The 26,811-nt window shown below is 37.8% G+C and overlaps 1 protein-coding gene across 5 annotated transcripts in view; it reads left to right on the forward strand.

Annotated features, from left to right (window-relative positions):
• The window catches only part of PATJ (PATJ crumbs cell polarity complex component), a 364,334-nt gene that overhangs the window by 144,040 nt on the left and 193,483 nt on the right, over positions 1-26,811 (forward strand). For 4 of the 5 annotated variants that reach the window (XM_045477622.1, XM_045477623.1, XM_045477626.1 and 1 more), the window contains exons 25-27: positions 1,484-1,594; positions 6,154-6,231; positions 18,247-18,343. In XM_045477622.1, the coding sequence (XP_045333578.1) occupies positions 1,484-1,594; positions 6,154-6,231; positions 18,247-18,343 (286 nt within the window). The remainder of the gene's footprint in view (positions 1-1,483; positions 1,595-6,153; positions 6,232-18,246; positions 18,344-26,811) is intronic. The other variant, XM_045477625.1, reaches the window with a different exon arrangement.

Consider the following 26,811-nt stretch of genomic DNA (forward strand, 5'->3'; position numbering starts at 1 on the left):
AGAGTCAGACACTTAAGTGTCTGAAGCACCCAGGCACCCCTGGACCCACCTGCCTTCAGACCTCTCTCACATAACGACGCTCCTGTCTCATACCTTCAGGCCCTTACCTGTGTGTCCCTCAGCTTCAGAGGTGCTCAGTTTTCTCTTCACTCTGCTCTGATTCCGTGATTGATCATCCTTGTCGTTTCCAGCTCCCTGGATCCCCTTTGCTTTTACTGAACTTGTCTGGGGGAACCACATCCTAGTTTAATGCAACTCTTTGCTTATTTCAGGACTCTGGCATGGCTGGAGAAAATAACAGTGCTGTCTGGTCTCATTTTAAAATTCATGAGCTCCTTCTCAAGTGAGTCTTTAGTTCTGCCCTGCAATCCTGTAATATGTCCCTAGTTATTTCATTTTCCTGCTTCCCGACGTAACTCCTTCATACCTCCTAAACTGCTCAGTTTATGGTCCTTGTTTTTTATTTCATGGAGAAAATGAAAGCAGTGAAAAAGGAACTTCCCCTTGCTGCCACTGCGTGCCAAATCTTTTTTTTCCTAACTGTATCTGTAACAACAAATGAATTGTTTGTGCTTCTGTCTAAAGCCAACCTGCCTGACTTGTAGCACAGAAGTCATTCCCTCCTCAGTGTCCAAGGATTTACTTCTACAGGTGTCACTTCTCTCTCTCATATCCATTTCCTCTCCACTGCACCACGATTACTGTAATACCTCCCATCTCAAACACAAAAGCCAACCTTGATCCCACATCCCTATCCACCTACAGTCCGATTTCTTTGGTCTCCTTAACATGAAAAAGTATTCACAAACTGTCATTGTCTGCTGACCATAGGCACCCCTGCATTTACCAAGGCCTTGTTACATTATCGTTTTGAAAAACTGGTTCTGTTAAATATGGTAAATACAGAATGCTCTTGGAGATTATGGACGTTTGCATGTTAGGTTTTCTGAAATCTGTATGATGAGGAGCTATTTACACTTACCCCAATTTACTGAACAGAGAACACTTTTAGTAAGAGAACCCATGGATATTTTCATAGTTCTTTTTTGAACATCATTTGAGAGATGTTCCGCTACTCAATTGTGATAATGTACAGTGTGCTTAAAATATCATACTTCTCAATTCGAGAGAAGAGTCCAGACCGCCCTTCCCTGTCCCCACTCAGAATTATGTGCTGTGTTGGTGGCAGAGGTGACACCACAGCACAGAAGCTTCTTAGGATTCTGTCATGAACTGAGCTACCTATTTTGGATAATTGTATTTAACCAGGGCTATTGTTACTAAGATGTTTGTCTCATTCGCTTGTCTTGAAGACGGAATGTTATTTTCCTTAAATATGTTCTCCTAAAGCAACAAAGCTTTTTATGGGCCAATCTTAGTTTTTTGGCTTTGGTCTCATTCATTAGACTCTGGCTGTTCTCATAGCTGGTTAATATATGTGAACTCGACAGCCTTTCTAATTGAAGTGACTTCTGTGTTTCAGGTGTCTGGAGTAGATTTGCAGAATGCCTCACACAGAGAAGCAGTTGAGGCCATTAAGAATGCAGGAAATCCTGTGGTGTTCGTTGTTCAGAGCTTGTCGTCCACTCCAAGAGTAAGCCTAAGTTAATATTTTCAAAGCGTTTAAAAATACTCTCTGCGTATCTATAGACCAAGCTTTTCCTCTGTGTTTTTTTCTATATTATTTTCATTTTGATCCTACTATTACCCAGAGAAAGCATTACTTCATAAAAATTTAGTTATTTTCTTTAGTTATTCACTTTCCCCTTTTTTCTTTGATTGTGGTCGTTTGGCCAAATTTGAGTCATTCCAGCTTGCACTGGTTTAAGTCACAGGCTGTGGAGTCAAACCGACCTGTTTTCAATTCCTTGATTTCCCTGTTTACCAGCTTTGCTAACTGAGAGACAAGTTACTTAACTTTTCTGAGCCAGTTACTTTATTTATAAAAATACTTTGAACATAAAGGGGTCAGATATAACACCATTCTAGAGGTACTATCATGTTCTGTGTATTTATTAAAGCATGCAAACATGGTGCATTGTCGTATGTTCTTTTGGACATTCCGAATTCAAAACCAGCAGTATTTAATCATAACGCTTGCTTCTGTAATAAATTACTCTTTTGGTATGGAATTACAACTCTAATGTTAGTGGCAGGGTATGTATTTTGTATTGTAACATGCAGCAGAAATATCACCCATAAGCCCTGTAACGGGAAGAAATGTTTATTTTTCTTTATTTTATGGAAGACAGCTGTTCAAAACACAGGCACTTCTGAACAGTAGAAAAACTGTGCATGTTTTCTAAAAATGCTTTTCAATAAGTAAGGCAGTGTTTTTCAACCTTTTGTATGTCAAGGCATACAGAGAATAGTATTTGGGTGGCAAACCGGACAGACAGATGTTTGGCTGCCCTGAGGGCGGGGGTGGGGGGGCATCGACACACTTTGCCACACTTGAACCTCCCTGCACACAGTAGGCTACATGCTCCCCCCACCGCTCTGCTGTGGTGCACTGCATTGCAGTATGATCCCTCCTAGTCCAAGACTGACTGACAGAGGTGAACTGAATAAAGTCTTTTCCCTCTGATACAATTTGAAATTTTTTGGAATCCACTTTTGAAGTCTTTTTTGGAATCAACGTTTTTAGAAGCCACTTTTTAACTCTTACACTAAGAGAAAGTTGTGGAGGCTATCACTTTTATTTCTGGAAACTTGAGTTCAATAGGAAAAATGGCCAAATTATTCCTTGCCAAATGGCACTTCTAAAGAAACCGTTTTGAGCTAGAATGAGCCAATCAAATTATACCTTTATGTGGCCACTTGTGAATGCCCTGCTCAAAAAATGTTCACAGCTTTTAAGTAAGTTATAAAGTCAACCAAAAAGGCCAAGCAAGCATTTAATCCAGCCTTTGCTGGTGAGCTGAAGTGGAAATTTTCACTCAGATGACAAACGGTGCAGTTTCTTGCAACTGTTCAAAAAAGATCTTCTCTGCATTGTGCCTTGCTCGAATCATTCAGCCCCGATGCGGCACAGCAGACTGCCACATGGTGCATTCAGTTCAGCAAGCATTGAACTGTCTCTGATTCTAGGCAAGGGAACATATTCAGGTGATGGTGTTAATTATTATGTCCATGACTTACTCCATTTTTCAACACAAAATGATTCCTGTTTGAATGAGGCAATGAAAGAAATCAAGTTTCATATCTTTGCAAAATGGCGCTCTCTTTGGCTTATTTGTTGTTGCAAATAGTATTGACCCTCACAGGAGTAGAAAATATAGCCACATGCTTAATCAGTTTTGACCACTTTTCATTAAACTTTGAGACTTTCCTCAAAACCCCCAAAGAGGTCATTTCGTAATGGGACTATCAAAGACCCTATTGTCTATTTTTTTTTTTTTAATATTTATTTATTTTTGAGAGAGACAGAGTGTGAGCGGGGAAGGGGCAGAAAGAAAGAGGGAGACACAGAATCTGAAGCAGGATCCAGGTTCCAAGCTGGCAGCACAGACCCTGATGCAGGGCCCGAACCCATGAACTATGAGATCATGACCTAAGCTGAAGTCAGACGCCCAACTGACTGAATCACCCAAGCGCCCCCAAAGACCCTGTGTCTCAAGTGCCCCTGTTACATGTAGATTGTCATCAACATCATGAATTGAGCAGTGGTGTTTATATTTGTGCTTTTTTTTTTTATTCTTTGAGTTGTAGTTTACTTTTTTATATTTGCACTTTTAACGGATGCATTAGGCATATCACCAATATGTGACCTTTTTAAGCTTTTTCTCCTGAATTTCTCAACTGTATTTTCAGCATCCTAGAAAGAAATGTGTGTATTAAATTTATTTGGCAAATGCTTATTTGAGAGCAGAACCCGTGATTTTTTTTTTTTTATTTATTTTTTATTTTATTTTTTTAACGTTTATTCATTTTTGAGACAGAGAGAGACAGAGCATGAACAGGGGAGGGTCAGAGAGAGGGAGACACAGAATCGGAAACAGGCTCCAGGCTCTGAGCCATCATGAGCCATCAGCCCAGAGCCTGACGCGGGGCTCGAACTCACGGACCGCGAGATCGTGACCTGGCTGAAGTCGGCCGCTTAACCGACTGAGCCACCCAGGCGCCCCAGAACCCGTGATTTATATTGCACTCCTCTATAGAAAGTTTTTATGCCAAGGTAATTTTGTTCGACTTAACATAACTACATTTCACCGTAGCATCTCATATTATTTTTCCACATTCCAAAACAAACCTGTTTGAAATTGGGGGTCATCCCATCAGTTCACTAAGTTTATTATCATGTGTTGTTTTCTTTTTCCCTGTATTCCATTTGTACTTCCCTAATACCGTTATTTCATAACGGCACCTAAATTTTTCTGATGGTACGTTTGCATATTAATCATATAAAAATGTAGTTTTTTCATAAGAAATATGGAGTCTTCTACTTTCCTTGAGGATGCAGTCATCCTGGTGAGCTTTTGTTCTTGCTAATGATATGTTTACAGAGATACAGTTCTGTGCTATTTAAAAAACAGTAAACCTTATGAGTGGCAGCTGGCATCGTGTCCCACCCCAGAGCTTCTGCTATTCAACTTCAGCTGGTTTTTCCCATGGGAGAAAGTAGGTCCAGTGTGGATAGGTATTCTGACTTGTCAGGGAGGCAAAATATTTTAAGATCCTTCAGGACAGGAAGTGCATGCCTGTAGACCCACCAGTTTTTGACGCTGACTTGGATTGTGGTGTGTATTAAGTAGAGGTATAGGGGCGCCCGTGTAGGTCAGTCGGTTGAATATCCGACTTCGGCTCAAGTCATGATCTCACGGTTGGTGAGTTCGAGCCCCGCGTCGGGCTCTGTGCTGACAGCTCAGAGCCTGGAGCCTGCTTCAGATTCTGTGTCTCCCTCTCTCTCTGCCTCTCCCCTGCTCATGCTCTGTCTCTGTCTCAAAAATAAATAAAAATATTTTTTAAAATTTAAAAATAAATATAAATAAATAGAGGTATAAATATTAAGCACTCAGTGTCTGTTCGTATACAAAACATTACATATGTGTTGATGTGTGATTAGTATTGTTTTTTATTTAAATGAAACATTTCTGAGACTTGCTCATTTATTCCAAAATTAATTTATGTCTTTAGACTCTATAGTAAAGGTGAAGAAAATTTAATTTTAAATTATATCCAGACACAGGTGGGTTTTTTTTGTTGTTGTTGTTGTTGTTATGTTTTGGCTTTTAAATTATCCCAAGGCAGGCAGTTTCTTTACATTTCTGAGAAAGGAGATTTTTTTCTTAGAATCTTCATGTTAATTATTAGATTCTATGGCAAAATTATTTGTGTTAGTTATTCGTGGAGCCTTTTAAAAATCACTAAAACTGTTGTATTTTCCTAAGATGTTTCATGGATTGTTTTATAAGAAGAAGTGAGTACAAAAGTAATCTATGCTGTTGGCACCATCGATAATTAGAATTGTTTCTATGAAATGGAGCTGTTTTATTCACGTGTAAACATTTATTGAGTGCAAGCATGTAATGGGTTCTTCCTGAGCATTATGTATAGTGATAACAGTGATCAATCATTAAATCCCAGCTCTCACTGAGCTTTTATCCAGGACTGCGACTAGATTTATAATTCATCTTCCTGTTAACAGTGATGCTGAGATAGTTATGGAGTATGCACAGTGTGCTAGATAACATACTTGAACTGGGGTACAGTGAAGAAAAAGGTAAACCTACCAAATAAATGGTGCATCCCATGTTCTAGAGACTAACATAGGTTGCCTCTAAAACTGCATTTTGGAAACTGAGCTGTGTGGATGACAGTCGATGTCATGACTTTCTTTTTTAGTCTTCTCTGTCTTCACTTTGTGGATCTACACCAGCTTGGGAACTTACTGCTCTTTGATGTTACACACACACACACACACACACACACACACACACACATGCACACACACAATATTTGGGGTTATCTAGCTTGTAGTATTTTTCAAATTATATTGTTGGCCTTGAATTCTACTTCTCAGGTCTTTACTTTTTAGATGAAGTCAGAGACTTAGTTAAGTAAGATTTTAACTGTTTAAAGAAATAGTGTGATGACTGTGACATTTAAATGTTTTATCCCTTTTCCTTCCCCCCCTTTTTTTTGTGGTCCTAGGTTGTTCCTACTGTGCATAACAAGGCCAACATAATCGCTAGTAAACAGGACCAAAACACCGAAGAAAAAAAAGAAAAGGTAACTTGAACCTCTCAAACCTTTAAAAAGTGTTTTGGTGTCTTCTTGCATATCTGAGCTGCAGTTAATAAGAATGGTTTTTTAATTAGCATCAGGGTAGAAGGACCATACTAATAATGTTTCCTTCCTGAGAATATAACTGGTTCTGGCCATGAAGAAGGTCAGAAAAGTAGTGAAACAGGTGCAAAACCATGATGAAGCACCAGTCATCCATTGTCATCTTTGTCTTTCTTTGCTGTTCAGCTGGGCTGGTTGTCTGTCCATTCCTAGAAAATACTTCTCACTCTTGGGACTTTCTGGGACAGCGATCTTGCTGTTGTCTCAGCCTGGAAGTCCATTTCCCACATTGTTCTTCCTTTTATCCTTCAAGGAGAAGCTCAGAGGTCATCTCTCTGAGAAAACATTCCTTACCATCGATCAGAACCAGTCATCCATTCCTGTTTTCCCGCCTCTATTTTAGTAGAATTAGGTGATCTACAATTTATTTTAGAATATGGTATCTGGTAGGGAGTAATTTTCGTTTTTCCCCATCAAGATAACTAATTATCCTACTATTTTAAAATAGCCCCTCCTTTATCTACTGACTTATAGTGCAACCTCTATCCTATCTCAGGTTATCGGGGGGAGTCGGCCTCTGAGTTTTCTCTTTGTTCCCCAGGTATGTCCCAGTACAAATGCTGCACTAGCTCAATTATTAAAGCCTAATAATAAATCTTGTTTTCTAGTAGAGCAATTTCCTTTACATATTTCTTCTTCCTTAGAAATGTCTTACCTATTTTGTCCTTCTTTTTCATATGAGTTGTAGCTCTAACTTGTCAAATTCCACAAAAAAAAAGTCTTTGAGGATTTTGATGGGAATTGTGTCATATTGGTAGATTAATTTGTAAAGAAGTTATATCTTTATGAGATCCAGTCTTATTAATCATTAACATGGTATATCTTCCTGTATATTCTTTTATTTCTTTGAATTTTTATAATTTTGTTCAGAAAGGTATTGTAAATCTTTCAGTTGATTTATTCCTAGATACCCTTAGATTTTGTATTGCCTTTATTTTTTTTGTTTTTGTTTTTTGTATTGCTTTCAAATATTTTAAATTGCATTTTCTGTTTGTTGCTAGTGTATAGACATAAAATTGATTTTTGTTTGGACATAAAATTGATTTTTACATATTTATTCAACATCTTATAACATTATACTGTTATTCTTTTATAAAATAAAATAATCCAGTGCAGAACATTGGGAAAACCAAAAGGGTGAAACAAAAAAAATAAAATCTCCCATAAACCCACCACCTAAGGATAAACTTATTAAATATTGTATGTAGAGCTTTCTAGTATCTTTATGTCCTCCATAAGTGTACATAAAGTAATTTTAAGAATGTGAATCTCAAATTCTAATACTATGTAAATTTTTATTTCTGGATTTTCTGTATAGGTAATAATAATCACTTTGGATAAAGGCAGTTTTCTTTTCCCCTTTGTTCCAATCTTTTTCTTATTCTATCTGCTGAAACTTCCATTGGGTTTACTAAAGAAGTAATGATAGCTAACATTTTTGTTGTGTTTCCTCCTGATATTTAAGAAATTGCTTTTAATAAAGGTGCCTGGGTGGCTCAGTTGGATAAGTGTCCGACTTTGGCTCAGGTCATGATCTTAGGATTTGTGGGTTCGAGCCCCATGTCAGACTCTGTGCTGACAGCTCAGAGTCTGGAGCCTGCTTTGGATTCTGTGTCTCCCTGCCTCTGCCCCTCTGCCATTTGCACTCTCTCCCTCTCTGTCTCAAAAATAAACAAACCTTAAAAAAATTTTTCTTAAGAAATTGTTTTTAATATTTCACCATTGAATATGATGTGTTCTGTAAGTTTTTGTAATAATCCTTCAGGTTAAGGGGCGCCTGGGTGGCTCAGTCGGTTAAGTGTCCGACTTCAGCTCAGGTCACGATCTCGTGGTCCATGAGTTCGAGCCCCGTGTCGGGCTCTGGGCTAATGGCTCAGAGCCTGGAGCCTGCTTCCGATTCTGTGTCTCCCTCTCTCTCTGCCCCTCCCCCGTTCATGCTCTGTTTCTCTCTGTCCCCAAAATAAATAAACGTTAAAAAAAAAATTAAAAAAAAAATAATAATCCTTCAGGTTAAGGAAGTATCCCCTTTCATTCTTATTTTGCTAAGAATTTTTTGTCACGAATGGCATTGGCATTGAATTTCATCACATGTATTATCTGCATTCACTGAAATAATTGTGTATGTATAATGTATTTTTCTCCTTGAATCCCTTACTGTGGTAACTTACATTAATAGATTTTTTTAATGTTGAACCAATCTTGAATTCTTGAATTAAACTTAATCTGGTCATGATCTTTTTCACACATTAATTTTTCTGGCATTATTTCTTTTAGGATTTTTGCATCTGTGGTTAGGAATGAGATTGGCTAGGGATTTATGTACTATCCTATCTGCTTTTGAATAGATGAGACTACCAAAATGGATGGTAGGCGTGTTTCTTCTTTTTCAGTTCCCTGTGTAAAATGGTAATTATTCATTCCTTAAATCTTTGGTCACACTAGCCTGTAAAGCCAGTTTGGGCCTGTGTTTTCTTTCTTTTTTTTTTTAATTTTTAAAATGTTTTACTTCTTTTTGAGAGAGAGGGAGACATAGAGTGATAGAGAGGGAGGCACAGAATCTGAAGCAGGCTCCAGGCTCTGAGCTGTCAGCACAGAGTCCAATGTGGGGCTCAAACTCATGAGCTGTGAGATCATGACTTGAGCCAAAGTCAGACACTTAACCAGCTGAGCCACCCAGGCACCCCTGCGCCTGTGTTTTCTATGTGAGAAAATCTAAAATATTGATTCAGTTCTTTAATAGTTATGGAACTATTCACATTTTCTCTTCTAGAGTCAGTTTGGGTTACTGGCTCTTTTTTGGGAATACTGATATCACTTAATTTTTACATTTTTTGGTATAAAGTTGTTTATGTATTCTCTTAGCTTGAATTATATATGTTCTATCCATAGTTCTTTTTCATTGTAAATATAGTTTAATTTTTTACTTCTTTCTTAATTTTGAAGATAATTTTCATTTAATTTATCTTAAAAAATTTTTTATTGAGGTAATAGTTGACATTACCTTTGTTTCAAATGTATAATTCCTTTATGTAGGTGTGTATGTATGTATGTATATTTGTATGTATTTTGAAGTTTATTTATTTGACATAGAGAGCACAAGCAGGGGAAGAGCAGAGAGAGAGAATCCCAAGCAGGTCACACTGGTAGCACACAGCCCAAGGTGGGGCTCAATCTCACAAATAGTGAGATTGTGACCTGAGCTGAAATCAAGAGTCAGATGCCTAATCGACTGAGCCACCCAGGCACACCTATAATTCCTCTATTTAAAGTATTAATTTTTGAACTGCGTTAGTCATCTCTGTTTATCTTTATTCTGCTTAATTTTGTTCTCATCTGTATACTGCCTTACTTCGTTTGCTTTTATTCTTCTACTCCCCTCCACTCCCCACTGTAATCTTTAGAGAGTTATAGAGGTTATTAATTTTTAGCCATTTTTTTTTTTTAATAATCATTTAAGACAAGTCCCTCTTTACATTCCGAGATTTTAGGTTGAATTTCTGTTGTTCAGTAGTTAGGTTTGTTGTTTTTTTAAAGTCCCCATCTCATGTCTTTTTTACTCAAACTTACTTAGAAATGTATTTTTAAATTTCCATATGACTATTTTTAAAAACCTTTTATTTTCTCATGGATTTCAGTTATAATCAGAGATTGTGGTTTATATAATACTCTTTAAAAAAAAATTTTTTTTAATGTTTTTATATATTTTTGAGATTGAGAGAGACAGAGCATGAGCAGGGGAGGGGCAGAGAGGGAAGGAGACACAGAATCTGAAGCAGGCTCCAGGCTCCAAGCTGTCAGCACAGAGCCCGACTTGGGGCTCGAACTCATGGACTGTGAGATCATGACCTGAGCTAAAGCCGGACGCTTAAGCGACTGAGCCACCCAGGCACCCCAATACTCTTTTTTTTTTTTAATGGAAGCAGCTGTGTTCCTTTTTTTATCTCTCTCTTTTAAAAAAAAAAAAGTGTATTTCTGAGAGAGAGAGAGAGAGAGAGAGAGAAAGTGAAAGAGAGAGAGAAAGAGAGTGCAAGCAGGGTAGGAGCAGAGAGAGAGAGAGAGAGAGAGAGAGAGAGAGACACCCAAGCAGGCTCTAAGCGCGGAGCCTGACGGTAGGGCTCGAACTGTGGAATCGTGAGATCATGACCTGAGCCAAAATCAAGAGTCAGACACCCAGGTGCTCCTATGTAATACTCTTTTGCATTAGCTGAGACTTCTTATGGCCTATCACATTTTCTGTTTATTATAAATGTATATTTGTGATTAAAATAATAGGATAAGGGGTGCCTGGGTGGCTAAGTTAAGTGTCCGGCTCTTGATTTCAGCTCAGGTCATAATCTCACAGTTGGGGAAATCGAGCCCTGCACTGGGCTCTGTGCTGAAAGCCCAGAGCCTGCTTGGGATTCTCTCCCTCTCTCTCTCTGCCCGTTCCCTCCTCATGGGTGTGCTCACTTTCTCTCTCTCACAAAATGAATAAATAAACATAAAAGAATAGTATAAAAGAATTTAAGATTTTATTTTTAAGTATTCTCTACACCCATAGTGGGGCTCAAACTCATAACCCCAAGATCAAGAGTACATGCTGCAGTGACTGAGCCAGCCAGGCACCCCTAGCATTAATAGTTATTGGGTATAGGTTTATATACAAAGTCACTAGGGCAAAGTAGTTAGTTAAGTTACTCAGATATTCGTTGCGCTTACTGATGTATTTTGGAAGGGGGTCAGGGCAATCTAACAATCTCCCATTTGATAGTAAAATTAGTCTATTTGTTGTATGTTTAAGTTTTTATTTTTAAAAAAATGTTTTAACGTTTTATTTATTTTTGAGAGAGAGAGAGGGAAAGAGCGAGCAAGCAAGCAGCTGAGGGGCAGAGAGAGAGGGAGACACAGAATCTGAAGCAGACTCCAGGCTCTGAGCTGTCAGCACAGAGCCCAACATGGGGCTCGAACTCACAAACTGTGAGATCGTGACCTGAGCTGAAGTCACACACTCAACTGACTGAGCCACCCAGGCGCCCCTTATATGGTTTTTATTTAATATCTTTTGAAGTTCATTTATTAGGTGTGTACATATTTTAAATTTTTATACCTTTACTCTATGTGGCATTATATAGTAATGCTATGACATATATTTCATCTAATATCACTGAGTCTGGTCCAGCTCTCTTTTTGTATTTGCCTGGTTTTTGGCTTTAAATTTTTTCAGCCACACACAGAATAAATTCAGGTCTCTAGCCTGAGTGAGTCTGGGCTTGTAAGAAATTCTCAGGGAACACCGTTTTCCTATTTTCTTCTCTTTTTCTTTTTCTTTTTTTTCTTTCTACATCAACTTAAGGCCAAGGTCAGGAAATATCCCAACTATCTTCTGTTGTCAAGATTTTGGTTTGTTGGTTCGATTTGTCTTTAACTTCACTCATTGCAGGTTTCACCCTGTTTGAAAAAAAAAAAAAAAGCTATAACTGAGTTTGAACATTTATTTATAGACATGTATGCAGGGATCATTCAAGGCGCCTTAAGGATTTGGGAGGAAGGGTTCTTGAAAAGGATAAGAAATAGTAGCATTGTTCCCTTACCAAATTATAGAATTGTTTTAACCTGGTTGGTTACCTTCTTTGAATTCAGATTTTAATCACATAGATTATAGTCAGGTTATCAGCATATGCTGTGTGTTCAGGATTCTAGTTTGATTTTGGCACCTTTTGGTACACAAAGATAATATGTAGATTCTGGAAGACCATAGTTATTGCTTCTAGAAATATTATGTGGAGGAATCTAGGTCATTACTTGCAGAAATCTTTCTCAGCCTTTTGCAAGTAATAGCCTTCATTTGAAGGGATTAAATGTCTAGAATATAAAACCAATGCTGACAAAAAGGAGATCATGAGAATGGGGCACCAGGGAAAGGGGCCAGAAGGAGGGATTAAGACAAAGCATGGAGAAACTTTTGGGATTGATGGTTATATTCATTATCATGATTGTGATGATGAATTCAAATTGTACACTTTAAAATGTGTGCAGTTTTTTATGTCAGTGTATCACAGTGAAGTTTTTAAAGACAGACAAAAAGTCCTTGCCCTTCTGGGAGCTTACATTCTAGCTGGGGCAAGGCAAACAATATAGAGTTTAGTGACTGCCACCTAAAGCAATTTGGGGACAAGACATGAAGACTCACAAAATGTGGCATTGGAAAGGGGCTGGAAAAGAAATTCCATGAAGACAGGGAGCTCATCTATCTCAATATTGCCCTATCCCATTGCCCAAAACACTGCCTGGTGCCTAACAGACACAGAGTATGTACATACTTATTGAATGAATAAAAACAAAATAAAAAATCTCTGGCTTTACGTCACCAAGAATTGGCACATGCCCTCTGGGCAAGTGCCACCTTCTTGTGCACCACTTGACCTTCTGATTTGGGATTTATGGTCGTTTCTGGCTTCAGTCATATGTTGCAAAAGCACATTTTTGAAATTTTATCTGTCATCTTTGTGTGGTTAAGGTGGTTTTCTCAGAATATTTAGTCTATTCTGTTGTTGGAATTTTGTCAATTTGTATCTTGGTTCCAAGATCTGAGCATTTCTCAAATGTCTGCTGGAAACCCATAGTGTGGCCCATTACTACTGTGCAGAGCAGTCCAGGGAGATGAGATCATAAAGGAAGCAGGGAAGAGATTAGTCTGTGGGGACACAGATAATAACCACACACATATGAATAAACTGGTTACTAACTTAATTGGTTTGGGGAACAGGTAGTTAGGTGATTCAGGATAATTCCACATAAGATCCTAGGAAAGAGAGAGATAAATATATGATTCTTACCAACTTTGGCCTGTACCATTAAACTAAATTGAGTCTCAAAGAAAGCCAGGATATTTGCATTCAGAAAAAAAAAAAAAATCCAGTTAGAGCTTGGCAGTACCAAAAGTCAGTGAAGTTCTGTCCAGCTGAGTTCTTTGGTTCAGAGAATGACTAACCACTGAGTTAACGTTGCAGTGAGAGAAGTCAGATCAGTATCAGCATCTCCCCTTACGGGATGATGTTTCAGTGGTTACAGGATGTACCTTACCATGTCTCTTATCTGAAATTATAGTTTACATGCTAAGCACTATACTACATTCTAAAATAACAAAGCACCTTTACTCTAAGAGGTGCACAGATGAATGTGACACATAGTGAAATAACCAAAAGTACAATTACGATGAAAAAAGCATGCCTGGGATACTATGGGAGCACAGGCAGACAGACTTCCCAAAGTTGGGAGGTCAGATGATTACAAATTATACTATCTCTTTAAAAGTCTCCTTTAGGTAGGTGATGGGCATTGAAGAGGGCATCTTTTGGGATGAGCACTGGGTGTTGTATGGAAACTAATTTGACAATAAATTTCATAAAATAAAATAAAATAAAATAAAATAAAATAAAATAAAATAAAATAAAATAAAATAAAAATCTCCTTTAAAATTGTCATCATTAGAAGTAATTCCTTTTAGGGGCATCTGGGTGGCTTAGTTGTTTGAGCATCCGACTCTTGGTTTCTGCTCAGATCATGGTCCTTAAGCCATGGGATTGAGGCCTGCGTTGGGCTCCATGCTAAGAGTGGAACCTGCTTGAAATTCTCTACCTCCCCCTCTCCCTCCCTCCCTCCCTTTTCCCCTCTCCCCTGCTCACACTCTCTCATAAAATAAGGTAAAATAAAATTCCTTTTATGCATTGTTTCCTCAATACAAAAGCAGTGCTTATTCTCTAGAATTACAACCTTAAAAGAGACAATAAATGTCACCTGAAACCAAATACTAGGAAAGGTGTAGGCTAGAAATCTAAATTTTGGCTGCTTTTCATCACGGAGTGTGAAATGACAGACCATCAGGATTCATAGACATACTAATACTCACTATATGCTTGTAACTCCTTGGCATTTTCCTTCTAAAACTTGCTTCAGTGTTACTTCATATACTCTTTTTCTCAAGGAGTCATGGACGCTGATACAAGTAGGAGATGTTCTTTCACAGAGAAGTGGTCTCCTGTTGTTCTCTTTATTTTCTTTTTATGTACTACCCAAATGCAAATATTGTGTCCAACCAAACATAATAGTCCTTAAAAATACAGTCATGTTAGGGGTGTCTGGGAGGCTTAGTCAGTTGAGTGTCTGACTTCAACTCAGGTCGTGATCTCATGGTTTGCGGGTTTGAGCCCCGCGTCGGGCTCTGTGCTGACAGCTCAGAGCCTGGAGCCTGCTTCAGATTCTGTGTCTCCCTCTCTCTCTGCCCTTCCCCTGCTCTCACTCTGTCTCTGTCTCTGTCTCTGTCTCTCTCTCTGGCCCTCTCAAAAGTAAATAAACATTAAAAAAAATACAGTCATGTTAAACTTATAAAAATGTATCTATACCAAGTAAGTACGTAAACTGAGTACATTAAAAAAAAATTTTTTTTAACATTTATTTATTTTTGAGAGAGAATGAGACAGAGTATGAGCTGGGGGAGGGGCAGAGAGAGAGGGAGACACAGAATCTGAAGCAGGCTCCAGGCTCTGAGCTATCAGCACAGAGCCCAACACAGGGCTTGAACTTAGGGACCGCAAGATCATGACCTGACCCAAAATCAAAAGCTTAACCAACTGAGCTACCCAGGCACCCCATGAGTACATTTTATTGTATGTAAATTATTCCTTCATAAGATTGATGTTAAGACTCACATCTATTTCAAGTGAGAAATCTGGACTTGCTCGAGTCTGGGGCTAAGGAGAACCTCATGAAGGTTTTTGCAAAGATCAGAATGATCTTTTGTGACCCTCCTGGTGGCACTTAGAGTGTTACAAGATGTGCTCTTTGATTATTCTTAACAGTAACAGGTGATACAGTTTTCTATCACTATACTCCACATTGTGCTAGGTCTTAGAATTGGCTGACAATACTCTGCGATGTGTAAATATTTGTGATATTCTTTTATATATTATATGTATGCATACGTGGCATGTAGACATGTGGGGATCATGCAACATTGGTGTAAATGTTTTTATAGTCTTACTTTGCTTTATACTCCACATCAGTAAGATCAAGGATATTAGGGAGAAAGTATATCTGTTTCTAAATTCACCAAATCACTTTGATTTTGTGACTCTGAATTGTTATATTAAAATGCCTCTGAGTTCGTGGTTTCTATGGAAAGGTATTTTGGTTTTCAGTTAAAAGGCTGACACATCTAAGGTCATGTGAGGTTAGTTTTACTATTTTCTGGAAAACTGGGAATATTAGATTTAAATAATGCTTATTAGTCTCTATAAACCAATCGGAAAGAGATTTTTTTTTTTTCTAATTTATTAGCACCCTCTGAAGGTAGGAAAATATTTCTCACAATGAGAGGTAGGGGCTTTTCTCACTTTCAGATACGCAGAGATTTTTCGGCCTCTACCCTATAGCTTGAGCCATAGGACAAATGTAGATAGAAATGTACATACCCACTGGTCTTCATGTCAGAAAGCTATTCTTTCCAGTGGACTCCAGACCTGTTATTGTACAAAAACACCAACAGGGAAATAAGGACTAACAACCTATTTTCAATTGTCTCTCAACCTAGAGAATGGATCCCCGTAGAACCAATATATAATGAGTCCTCAAATACCACTAAATTGTCAGACTGTAAAACCCAAACTCCATTTACTACTCCTGCTAATGGGAAATAATTCACAGCCCAAGTGACCTATGAAATTATGTAATATGTACAGGGGCCAGTTATTTACTTACCTCATTAAGGAGGGAACCACCAAGATAGCCCGGTTCTGAGAGAATTGGAGAGAGTGAAGTATTTATTACTTGTTCAGAGAATGCATGAGTAAGATTCAAATTTAGATACAAAACTGGTTAACATCTTGACAGGGCAATAAAGCTATAACCTTTGGAGTTATCCTTTTTACAGGACTAAAATAATTTTCATCTCTACCAGACAAAATTACTATGCAATGCTATTGGACAAGAACCTTTTCCATTACTGTCATTTTTCTAGAAGTTAATATGTTAGACCTAAGCAGCATGACTGGCAAGCAGTTATTTGCTCATTCAGACTATAGTTTGGGAGGCCTGCTTTATACCAGGCACTGTTCTTGAAGCTAAGGATACCACACTACTATTCTCTGCTCTCATGGAGATTATATTCACCTGGCCTCCTTGTATGTCCCTTGCTCCATCCTTCATTGCCACCAAGAGAGCCTGGCCCTCCCTACAACCTTCCCTTATGAGCAGTAGAAATATGCCCCAGGTATCTGGCAACCCACAATCAAACGATAGGGTGACCAGGACATGCTTATCCTATATTCTGAGTGTTGGTACTACATGGATGGAACTAGAGGGTATTATGCTAAGCGAAATTAGTCAGAGAAAGACATATCATAGGACTTCACTCATGAGGACTTTTAGATAGAAAACAGGTGAACATAAGGGAAGGGAAGCAAAAATAATACAAAAACAGGGAGGATGGACAAAACATAAGAGACTCTTAAATATGGAGAACAAACAGAATGTTAGTGGAGGAGTTGTGGGACGGGGGGTCGGGGGGGAGCTAAATGGTAAGGGGGCATTAAGGAATCTACTCCTGAAATCATTGTTGCACTATATGCTAACTAACTTGGATGTAAATTTAAAAAATAAATTTAAAAAGTGTTGGTAGAAGTTAATTTTAATAAAATCAGTGGTGTAACAGTTTCCTCTTAAATATGTTTTTTAAATGGCATTAAAGAGTTCATATCTCTTAATATTAAAAGCTGTCTGTCCTTGTCCCAAGTATTGTCTTTGACCTGGAATGATCTGGTTCAGAGGAAAAGGTTTACTGAGGGAATACATGCACCTTCTTGACTCTTCAGTTAACCCACTTTTAAGTTTTTTCAAGCAAGAATAAAGACGTAGCATGATCACACTTCTGTATTCTTTTGTTGCTTAATCTTAAATAAATTTGGGTGTGTGTTTTTCTTTGTGGATCTCAGGTAATGTTTTCTGCTTTGGAGGAATTTATTACAGGCCTGCTTTCTGTAATGGACATTTACTGGATTGTATCCTGCCATTAGTGGTTTTGTCATATAAAGCATAATTGAATGTACTCTATTGAAACCCTGTAGCAAACAAATCTTAATCCAGTTATTTTGATATTTGTGGAGTGCTTGGATCTATCAGCTCCTATTCTTTTTAGCAGCTTGGATCTCTCCGTAAACTTTAGCATGTTTTATTTTTCCCAGCATTCAAGAAAATGTCTACATTCTGTGAAGGTAATCTGACCGTAGAGTTTTGTTCTACTTTAAGTCTGAGGCAGATATTTATGTGCTGTATCATTTGGTGGCTAAATTTAAAGAATACGTCTACAGAAATACAAAAAAATATTCATCATAAAGATTTGTTTTTTAAAACCTTAAAATGTGTATGTTGACTATCTGCAAATTACAGATGAATATTTTTACAGTTAGAAAATCTTGGTATTTCATTTCAACTATATAAGAATGAAATCTGTGTCTTCTGCAATTGAGTAAACATTTTAAATAGTTATAGAATTAATATAGTGGATAGTTTTTACATTGATTTTGAAATGTCTTTCATTTGAATTATTTGGTTAATAACAGTGTAAATAAAATATATATAATTGGCATTCTCACTGGGGAAAGGAATGTATTCTTCTGGGCAGGTCAACCGTCTTAAATGTTGCTTTTGAATTCCTATTTTTCTATAGTAGTATGTTTATATCACAGGGTCACTTACATAATAACATAAATATAAGAAGACAAATTGTATTTGTTTCACAGCCCTTCTTATGTGACTGAAATTGGATACAGTCAAAATATTTAGATTATCTTCTTATCCTGTTTGTCACTGAGGACAGGACTGTGCAAAGGCAATTAACCTTTCTCTCAAATTTTGCATTTTCAGAGACCAGGAACCGCTCCACCTCCAATGAAACTTCCACCTCCTTATAAAGCTCCGTCTGATGACAGTGACGAAAATGAAGAATATGCCTTTACCGACAGTGAGTTCCTTTTCATTCTTTGCAGTGAATGCAGAATTTGTTAAATTGTGCTTTCATGATGGTTGTCAATTATCAATGCCATTCTGTGGGTTCTTAGAAAATGTGTATTAGCATATCATGCTGAAAAAGAAAATTTACATCTCCTTAATTTTTCACTTAATTTACTAAACTTCCCTCCTTTAATACTAATAGTAGAGTGAATGTCAAAGGCAACGGGTTATACAGAATTTTATCTACATTTCCTCCTACTGTTACTATTTGGTTATGAACGGAAAAATGCTAAGAAGTCCTTTAACTTGCACTTTGACCCACAATAAGCAGAGTTGGATGTGGATGCCAGCTCTTGATGACTTTCTGTATTCAAACCGATGGTGATGTTGCTAATGCAAAATTACAGAAGGCTGGAGTCATATTCTCCTTTAGAATTCCTTTCATGATTTTCTTTGCATTAGCTGTATCAAATATACATTCATACATGTATTTAATGGAGGCTTTATTTAAAAGAATTTGCATTTCTTTTATGCATGTAAAGTATATACAGTTAGATCTGATTGCTATTGTACATGGAATTTCCTTTGGGGAGGGTGATGAAAATACCCTAAAATTAGATTGTGATGATGGTTGCACATTTTGTGAATTTAGTAAAACCCACAGGATTATGTATTTAAATGGGTGAATTTTATGGTTTGTGAAATACGTATTTATATATGTTATTTTAAAAATAACCTTGTTCCTTCCACGATTTAAAAAAGGAGTTTGATAGAGAAATCGAAAGAGTTAAAATTCTGACTGCAGGACTTCTTAGTGGATGACCTTCAGCATGCCCTCTTGTATAAAAATCATGGTTCTTACTTCCCAGGGTTGGGGGTGAAGATTAAAATAAGGTGGTAAAGCCTTTGGCTTGCCAAACAGTGAAATTTCAACAAGTATTATAGCTCTTACTAATAATTATTGTTAAGTTGATTTTATAACAGTATTTTCCCAAATACTGTAATAAGTATGTGAATTAAAATATAAATAGATATGTTTATAATCATTTAGTTGGCTTTATAAAAACTTGATTTGCACTTTGTGGTTTTAAAGAGCCCTTTCTCATGCAGCATTTTCTTCATTTATTCCACAAATCTTTGTTAAAAGCCAACTGCTTTTTACTAACGGTATTGAGTCTGTTATGAAATATATAGTTTTACTGGGGTCACCAACTTGGAAGGGAGTGTACAAAGGCATTGGAACAAAATATGACAAGTGTGCTGTAGTGTTTCTCAACCTCTTCTGGAGAGTTACACTGATGGATATGATTGATATGTGTATGCACATGTGTACCATAATCCCTTGTTCTGATATAGGTGTTAGGACAGCTGCAGCAGAGTGGAGATACTTGTTGGTTATTCATAATTTCCAGGATGCTTGAATGCCCATATTTGCATAGTTAGGAAATCTGGTTTGGGCATGTGATAAAGACAATGTTCTAATCCTAGTTCTATTTGTGAATTCAGGGACAAGTGAATTAACTCCTTCATGGCTCACACTTGCTCATCTGTAAGTGGGGGAAGGGATGTCTTATGATAACCTTCCTCACAGCGTAGTTATAACCTGAGGAGAAAAGCATTTAAAGAGCTTAGAATAGGGGCGCCTGGGTGGCGCAGTCGGTTAAGCGTCCGACTTCAGCCAGGTCACGATCTCGCGGTCTGTGAGTTCGAGCCCCGCGTCGGGCTCTGGGCTGATGGCTCAGAGCCTGGAGCCTGTTTCGGATTCTGTGTCTCCCTCTCTCTCTGCCCCTCCCCCGTTCATGCTCTGTCTCTCTCTGTCCCAAAAATAAATAAACGTTGAAAAAAAAAAAAAAATTTAAAAAAAAAAAAAATAAAGAGCTTAGAATAGGGGCGCCTGGGTGGCGCAGTCGGTTAAGCGTCCGACTTCAGCCAGGTCACGATCTCGCGGTCCGTGAGTTCGAGCCCCGCGTCCGGCTCTGGGCTGATGGCTCAGAGCCTGGAGCCTGTTTCCGATTCTGTGTCTTCCTCTCTCTCTCTGCCCCTCCCCCGTTCATGCTCTGTCTCTCTCTCTGTCCCAAAAATAAATAAACGTTGAAAAAAAAAAAAAAAAGAGCTTAGAATAAGGATGTGATATCAAGTGAGCAATCTGGTGTCCATACATCAGGCCTTTATCTATTATTAACTCAGTTAACGTCTAACAACTAACCTGTGAGGTCTCTAATTATACAAATAAAGAAACTGAGGCTCAGAAAAATTAAGGAATGTGTTCCAAAGTTACACAGCTAGTAAGTAGCGGAAATGGAATTTGAACCCAGACTCTGATTCCAGAGCCTGTATTATCATCTATACTTCCTGTTACTTAAATCTCATTTAGTATAGCAGAAGTAGGTACAAAGTGGTTAAGATTATCCAGTAAATATGGCTTTGATGCCATAAGACAGTAGCACCCTCCCCAAAGTTCCAAGTTGGCATACATGTGTTTTCATACATGTGCACAAACACATTCACATATTAGTGGGGTTCAGGAAACGCCATTTTACACTGAATGCAGAAAAAACTTCTAATTCTTAAGTCATCCAACTGTAACATTTCACAGATTCTCCAGCAAATATATTTAGCCTGTGAATATGACTTTCCATTTGTTTTGCTCCCTAATTTTATTTTCCCAGCATACTTTTCCCTTTCTTCAGAAGGGTTTGAACCATATGGGGTATTAGATGGTTCACATTTTAAATGTAGGTGAGCCTAAAGCCTCTAGCTTCCTATATTTCTTTGTGAAGTGGATCCCATGGCTTTTTTCTTTGTTCCTTAACTCTTATTAAATGACTACTCTGCACATCCATCCAAAACTAAAAGTAGATTGGTTCACTGTTTTATCAGATTCTTACTGTCCCAAATCTAAGCATTTCTTTTTAACAGTTGTGAAAGTATGATTTTCTGACTTTCCCATGGTCCAGGACTATGAAGTGGATGGCTGGAATCCAAGCCTTAGGCCCACTAGGAAGTGGTGATTGTATTAGGTCACAGACATGAGACACATAGGATTTTAAAGTGTAGTTACAATCTAACTTAGGTGATCTTTGATAATTACTTCTTTATAAACTTCATTTTTGAGTGGATATTATAGGTGGCCAGAGATTGTTCTAGGTGTTGGGAACATGACAGAGAGAACAAGATCTCTCTCATTAGCTTTTATTCTAGTAGGAGAGAAAGATTATAAACAATGAGATAGATTAAATATTGATAAATAGTCTGAATAACTAAAATAAAACAAAGTAGTGAGAATAAATGCTTTGCAGGAGTCAACATTAAGTAGAATAGGAAACAACGGCCAAGATAAGACCAAAGTGACAAGAAGGAGCCAGACATACAAAGAGCTCATATAATCCTATAGATCTGAGTTTTAATCAGACTGTAATCCATGGTAATCTATATCTTACTTAACAATCGGGTATAGATGTGCGCGTGCACACACACACACACACTTACGTGCATATATAATTGAAATAAAAGTTTCACAAAATATTACTTACCTTTATAACATATGAAGAACTTTATTATTTTTCTTTTTTTTTTTAAGTTTATCTATTTAGAGAGAGAGAGGGAGCATGAGCAGGGGAGGGGCGGATAAAGAGGGAGAGAGAGAGAGAATCCCAAGCAGGCTCTGTACTGTCAGCCCAGAGCCTGATGTGAGGCTCAAACTCAGGAACCGTGAGATCATGACCTGAGCTATAATCAAGTGTCTGTCGCTTAACCTACTGAGCCACCCAGGCACCCCTCTATTTCATTTTTTAAAATGCTGTTTGCAACTCAGTTTATTTCTTGACGGTTTAATAAGTTGCAACCTGTAGTATGGAAAACACTAATCTAGAAGTCTGGCTTTCAAACTTCAGAGTGCATCAGAAGCATCTAAAGAGCTTGTTAAAAGCACTAGCTGCTGGTGGGGTGCCTGGGTGGCTCAGTCGGTTGAGCGCCCGACTTCGGCTCAGGTCATGATCTCACGGTCCGTGAGTTCGAGCCCCGCGTCGGGCTCTGTGCTGACAGCTCAGAGCCTGGAGCCTGTTTCAGATTCTGTGTCTCCCTCTCTCTCTGACCCTCCCCCGTTCATGCTCTGTCTCTCTCTGTCTCAAAAATAAATAAATGTTAAAAAAAAAAAAAAAAAAAAAAGCACTAGCTGTGGGCCCCCTCCCAATTTCTGATTCCTTACATCTGGGAGGACTTGATAATTTGCATTCCTAATTATTTCCCAAGTGATGCTGATACTCCTCATCCAGGGACCATATTCTGAAAACTATTGATCTAGGTAGTATTTTAAGTCATGGGAGCTGGTGAGTTTACTTAGGATTGATGTATAGACAACAACAGGAAGCTAACCCAGCATGGGCCTCATGAGCCAGCAAAGGAGCATCCTAGCACACTAGCATTTCCAGAAGATTGTAGAGTTAGGCAGTTTAAGAGAAGAATATGTTTCAAGAAGGCCTCTGTCCCTGAACTTCAGTAGCCAAATATGGAAATGATGCTGAGAGTTTACGGAGGTTAGAATCATGGAAGTAACCATTGAACTTAACAACATAAAATTTTTAAGAAGAAAAAGAATACTTGATAAAATACTGTACAGATTGTTGTGAGAATTAGATGTGACAACTAATATAGTTAGTATGGTACATAATAGCTCTTTATATTATAGATCCTTTATCTTACATAGTTGAGCATAATTCATGACATTCTGGTATCTAATTATAGGAAGGCTTCTAACCATCCATTGAATGAAAAGTGCTGAAAATTTTTTTTAATTATTTTTTTTAACGTTTATTTTTGAGAGAGACAGAGACAGAGACAGAGCACAAGCAGGGGAGAGGCAGAGAGAGGGGGAGACACAGAATCCAAAGGAGGCTCCAGGCTCTGAGCTGTCAGCACAGAGCCCGACATGGCGCTCGAACTCATGAACCGTGACATCATGACCTGAGTCGAAGTCGGACGCTTAACCAACTGAGCCACCCAGGCACCCCAAAAAGTGCTGAAATTTTAATTAAGGATTATGAAACAATTATGAATTAAGAAACAGTATCCACATAAATGCTTAGCTATTGAAAACTGCCATTATCACACCTACAGGATTTATCCAAGGGAAGTTGCCAATGTAGAGAACTTCCGACTTAACTTTATGGTAATTGTCTTTAATACCTAAATTAAAAACTAGATTGTCTCGACAAAGGTTTAAGATCACTGAGGGCATGAAGTGTCACTCAGTTGACTATCACGTGGTGACTTTCAAATCTTCATTTTTAGCCATCCTCTTTCACATCCTGACATGTTTTCAGTTGGCTGCCAGAAAGATATGATGTCTTTTTTTCTTCTAGCATTCTAAATCTTTTGTGCAAAACAAAATGTATTTTCTTCCTGAAGGCTGACCTTTTTCCTTATATTCTCAATTTTTCATAAAGCCCTTACTCCAGACTGAAGCTTCACTTCTGTTTGTGGTCTCTTTTCCTCAATTAATCTTCATTACCAATTTCTCCCACATTTGTAGCTTCCTTTGCATTTTTATTGCCACAATTTTAGTGGCTATATAGTTGTAGTCACAATTTACTGAGTACCTACTATGTGTCATACATTTCCCCAATTCTTTAAATGCTTTCTCTTTTGATTTACAGAAGAGCTCTAAAAGGATATCTTGGCTTTGGGCTGATTTCAGCTTAATCTCACCTTCTTTGGAAAACCTTGCCTCATTCCTCATTCTAATATATATTCTTGCATTTTTTTTTTATAACACAACGAAATGTGATTATTTATGTGATTATTAGTTTGTCTTTCCCTTCAAGTTCCATGAGTCGAGTGATCCTCTCTGTTTGGGCCTGGCACATTATAGAAACTCCATATTTGGGACAAATTAATGACAGAGGGTGTGTAACTTGGATAGTGATGTTGGGGGTGTGATGAAAATCCAGGTCCGCTCATAGTGCTTTAGAGATAGCCTTTCTACTGAGCTGTGCCATCCATCTAGTTTCAGAGCCTTCTGTCCAGAGCAACTTGCCTTCTCTTTGCCAATATGCCACCCCTCACCTTATCTAAAAGGAGTGATCCCCACAGAGAGAAGCCACTATCTCGAAAAAGTCCCACTTTTGATCCCAGACATTAAACACTTTTATATCCGGTCTTTCTAACCTGTTGGTATTCATTATTTAAACTACATTTTTAAACATCAAGGAGCAGAAGGTTTTGGAATGACTTTTTGTAACCTATAAGAGCATGATCATAGAGAAGCAATGAGAATCATACAATAGACATGTTTCTTGATGTATATTAGGTTCTAGAAACTCAGAATATAATTGACTTCTCTGACACTTGACTTTTAAATGGTATAGCAGAGATGAATGGAACTGCATGCTGAAGGCCTCTTAAAGCCTTTTTTTTAATACTTTAATTTCAGAATAGCATACTCTCCTTAGGTGCTTTGTTTTTCCCTCTCAATTTTTTTTTCTTTTGCTCTGATTCCTTCCCCACCCTCATGAAATTATATGTTCTAATATAATATTTGGTAAAAAGAATTTATTTTGGTTAAAGTTTAGAGGGGATGCCAGGGGCGCCTGGGTGGCTCAGTCAGTTAAGCGTCCAACTTCGGCTCAGGTCATGATCTCATGATTCGTGAGTTCAAGCCCCGCATTGGGCTCTGTGCTGACAGCTCAGAGTCTGGAGCCTGTTTCGGATTCCTTGTCTCCCTCTCTCTCTCTCTCTGCCCCTCCCCAGTTCATACTCTGACTCTCTCTCTCTCTCTCTCTCTCAGAAATAAATAAACATTAAAAAAAATTTTTTTTAATGTTTAGAGGGGATGCCTTTTTAGAAAATTACAGCTTTAGGGCACCTGGCTGGCTCAGTTGAAGGAGCATGCAACTCTTGACCTTGAGGTCATGAGTATGAGCCACAGGTTGGGTATAGAGATTTCTTAAATAAAATCAGAAAAGAAAAAAAAAAAGAAAATAGAGCTTCATTGAGATATAACCCACATTACTATATAACTCATCTACTTAAGGCATGTAGTTCAATGGCTTTTAACATATTTACAGAGTTCTTCAACCATCACTACTGTCAGTTTTAGAACAGTTAGAACATTTTAATCACCCATCCCCCACAATATTCCTACTCATTAGCAGTCACTCCCATAGTTATTCAGAAATTCTTTACATCCATATATAAAATATACACACATATATATTCTAATTTTAAAAAAGATTTTGTAGATACTCTGCATGTGTTCCCATGGATTGGGTTGGGGAACCTGCCCCAAACCCTCCTTCCTTTTACCAAAAATTGAAATCTGCATCTAAATTTGGAAGAAGACAAAGATATGTTACTGTCCTCAAATCTAGCAGTGCATTAAATCTCACCTCCTCTGCCCCGCGCAAAAAAAAAAAAAAAAAAAAAAAAAAAAAAAATTTAGAGAACAAATTATTATTCACAGATGGTATAGTAGTCAATCTTAAAAATTCAAAACCTTAAAAAACTTTTTGGCAACAGTAAGTAAGGCTATATATGAGTTGCACATATGAAAATATTGGCTAATCAGTTTCATCTATTTAAAAATATAAAAATTTTCTCTCCCCCCTTTTGTTAATGTTTACTTATTTTTGAGAGAGAGAGAGAGAGAGAGAGAGAGAGCATGAGAGGGGGAGGGGCAGAGAGAGAGGGAGACACAGAATCCGAAGCAGGCTCCAGGCTCTGAGCTGTCAGCACAGAGCCCTATGCAGGGCTCGAACTCACAGACCACAAGGTCATGACCTGAGCTGGAATTAGATGCTTAATGCACTGAGCTACCCAGGCACCCCTTTGTAAAAATATTCTAATAGTGATAACAGAAAAACTAGAAAATATCTAGGAATAATACAATTAGAAATGTGAAACTCATGGCAGTGATCCATAAGTTTGTCATTTACTTCTTTGGCACTGTGACAAAAACTCTAAAACTACTCTCCCCCCCCCCCCAAAAAAATGTATGCGGATACACAAAACCATTGTCACCTGTACACACACCCTCAGACACATACCTGCACTCACACTCACTCACCCATACACACACACACACACACACACACACACACACACACACACCCCTACCTCATTTTGAGTAGGCATCATTTTGCCTGTTTAGTGAAAGTCCTGAAGCCCATTTAAGAATTCATGGACCACAGGTTGACAACCTCTATAGTTTCTTTTTTTAAAGAAAACTGGAATTTTATTAAAGAAGATTCAGGGGAAAATTAGAGACATGTTCCTTTCCAGATTGGAAGAGGAAGTATATTAAAGATTTCAATTATTTTTAAATTAGTCTTTAAGATAATTTGAATCCAATTCCTAAATATATATATAGCCCCTCCTTTTTTTTTTTTAAATATGAGGATTTGATTGAAAATTGATTTGGAAATGAAACACTACACAGTTTTGGAAAGTGTCCCTTGTATCTGAATATATTCTAAATTGGTA

Source organism: Leopardus geoffroyi, chromosome C1 (assembly GCF_018350155.1).
Source record: "Leopardus geoffroyi isolate Oge1 chromosome C1, O.geoffroyi_Oge1_pat1.0, whole genome shotgun sequence".
NCBI lineage: Eukaryota > Metazoa > Chordata > Mammalia > Carnivora > Felidae > Leopardus > Leopardus geoffroyi.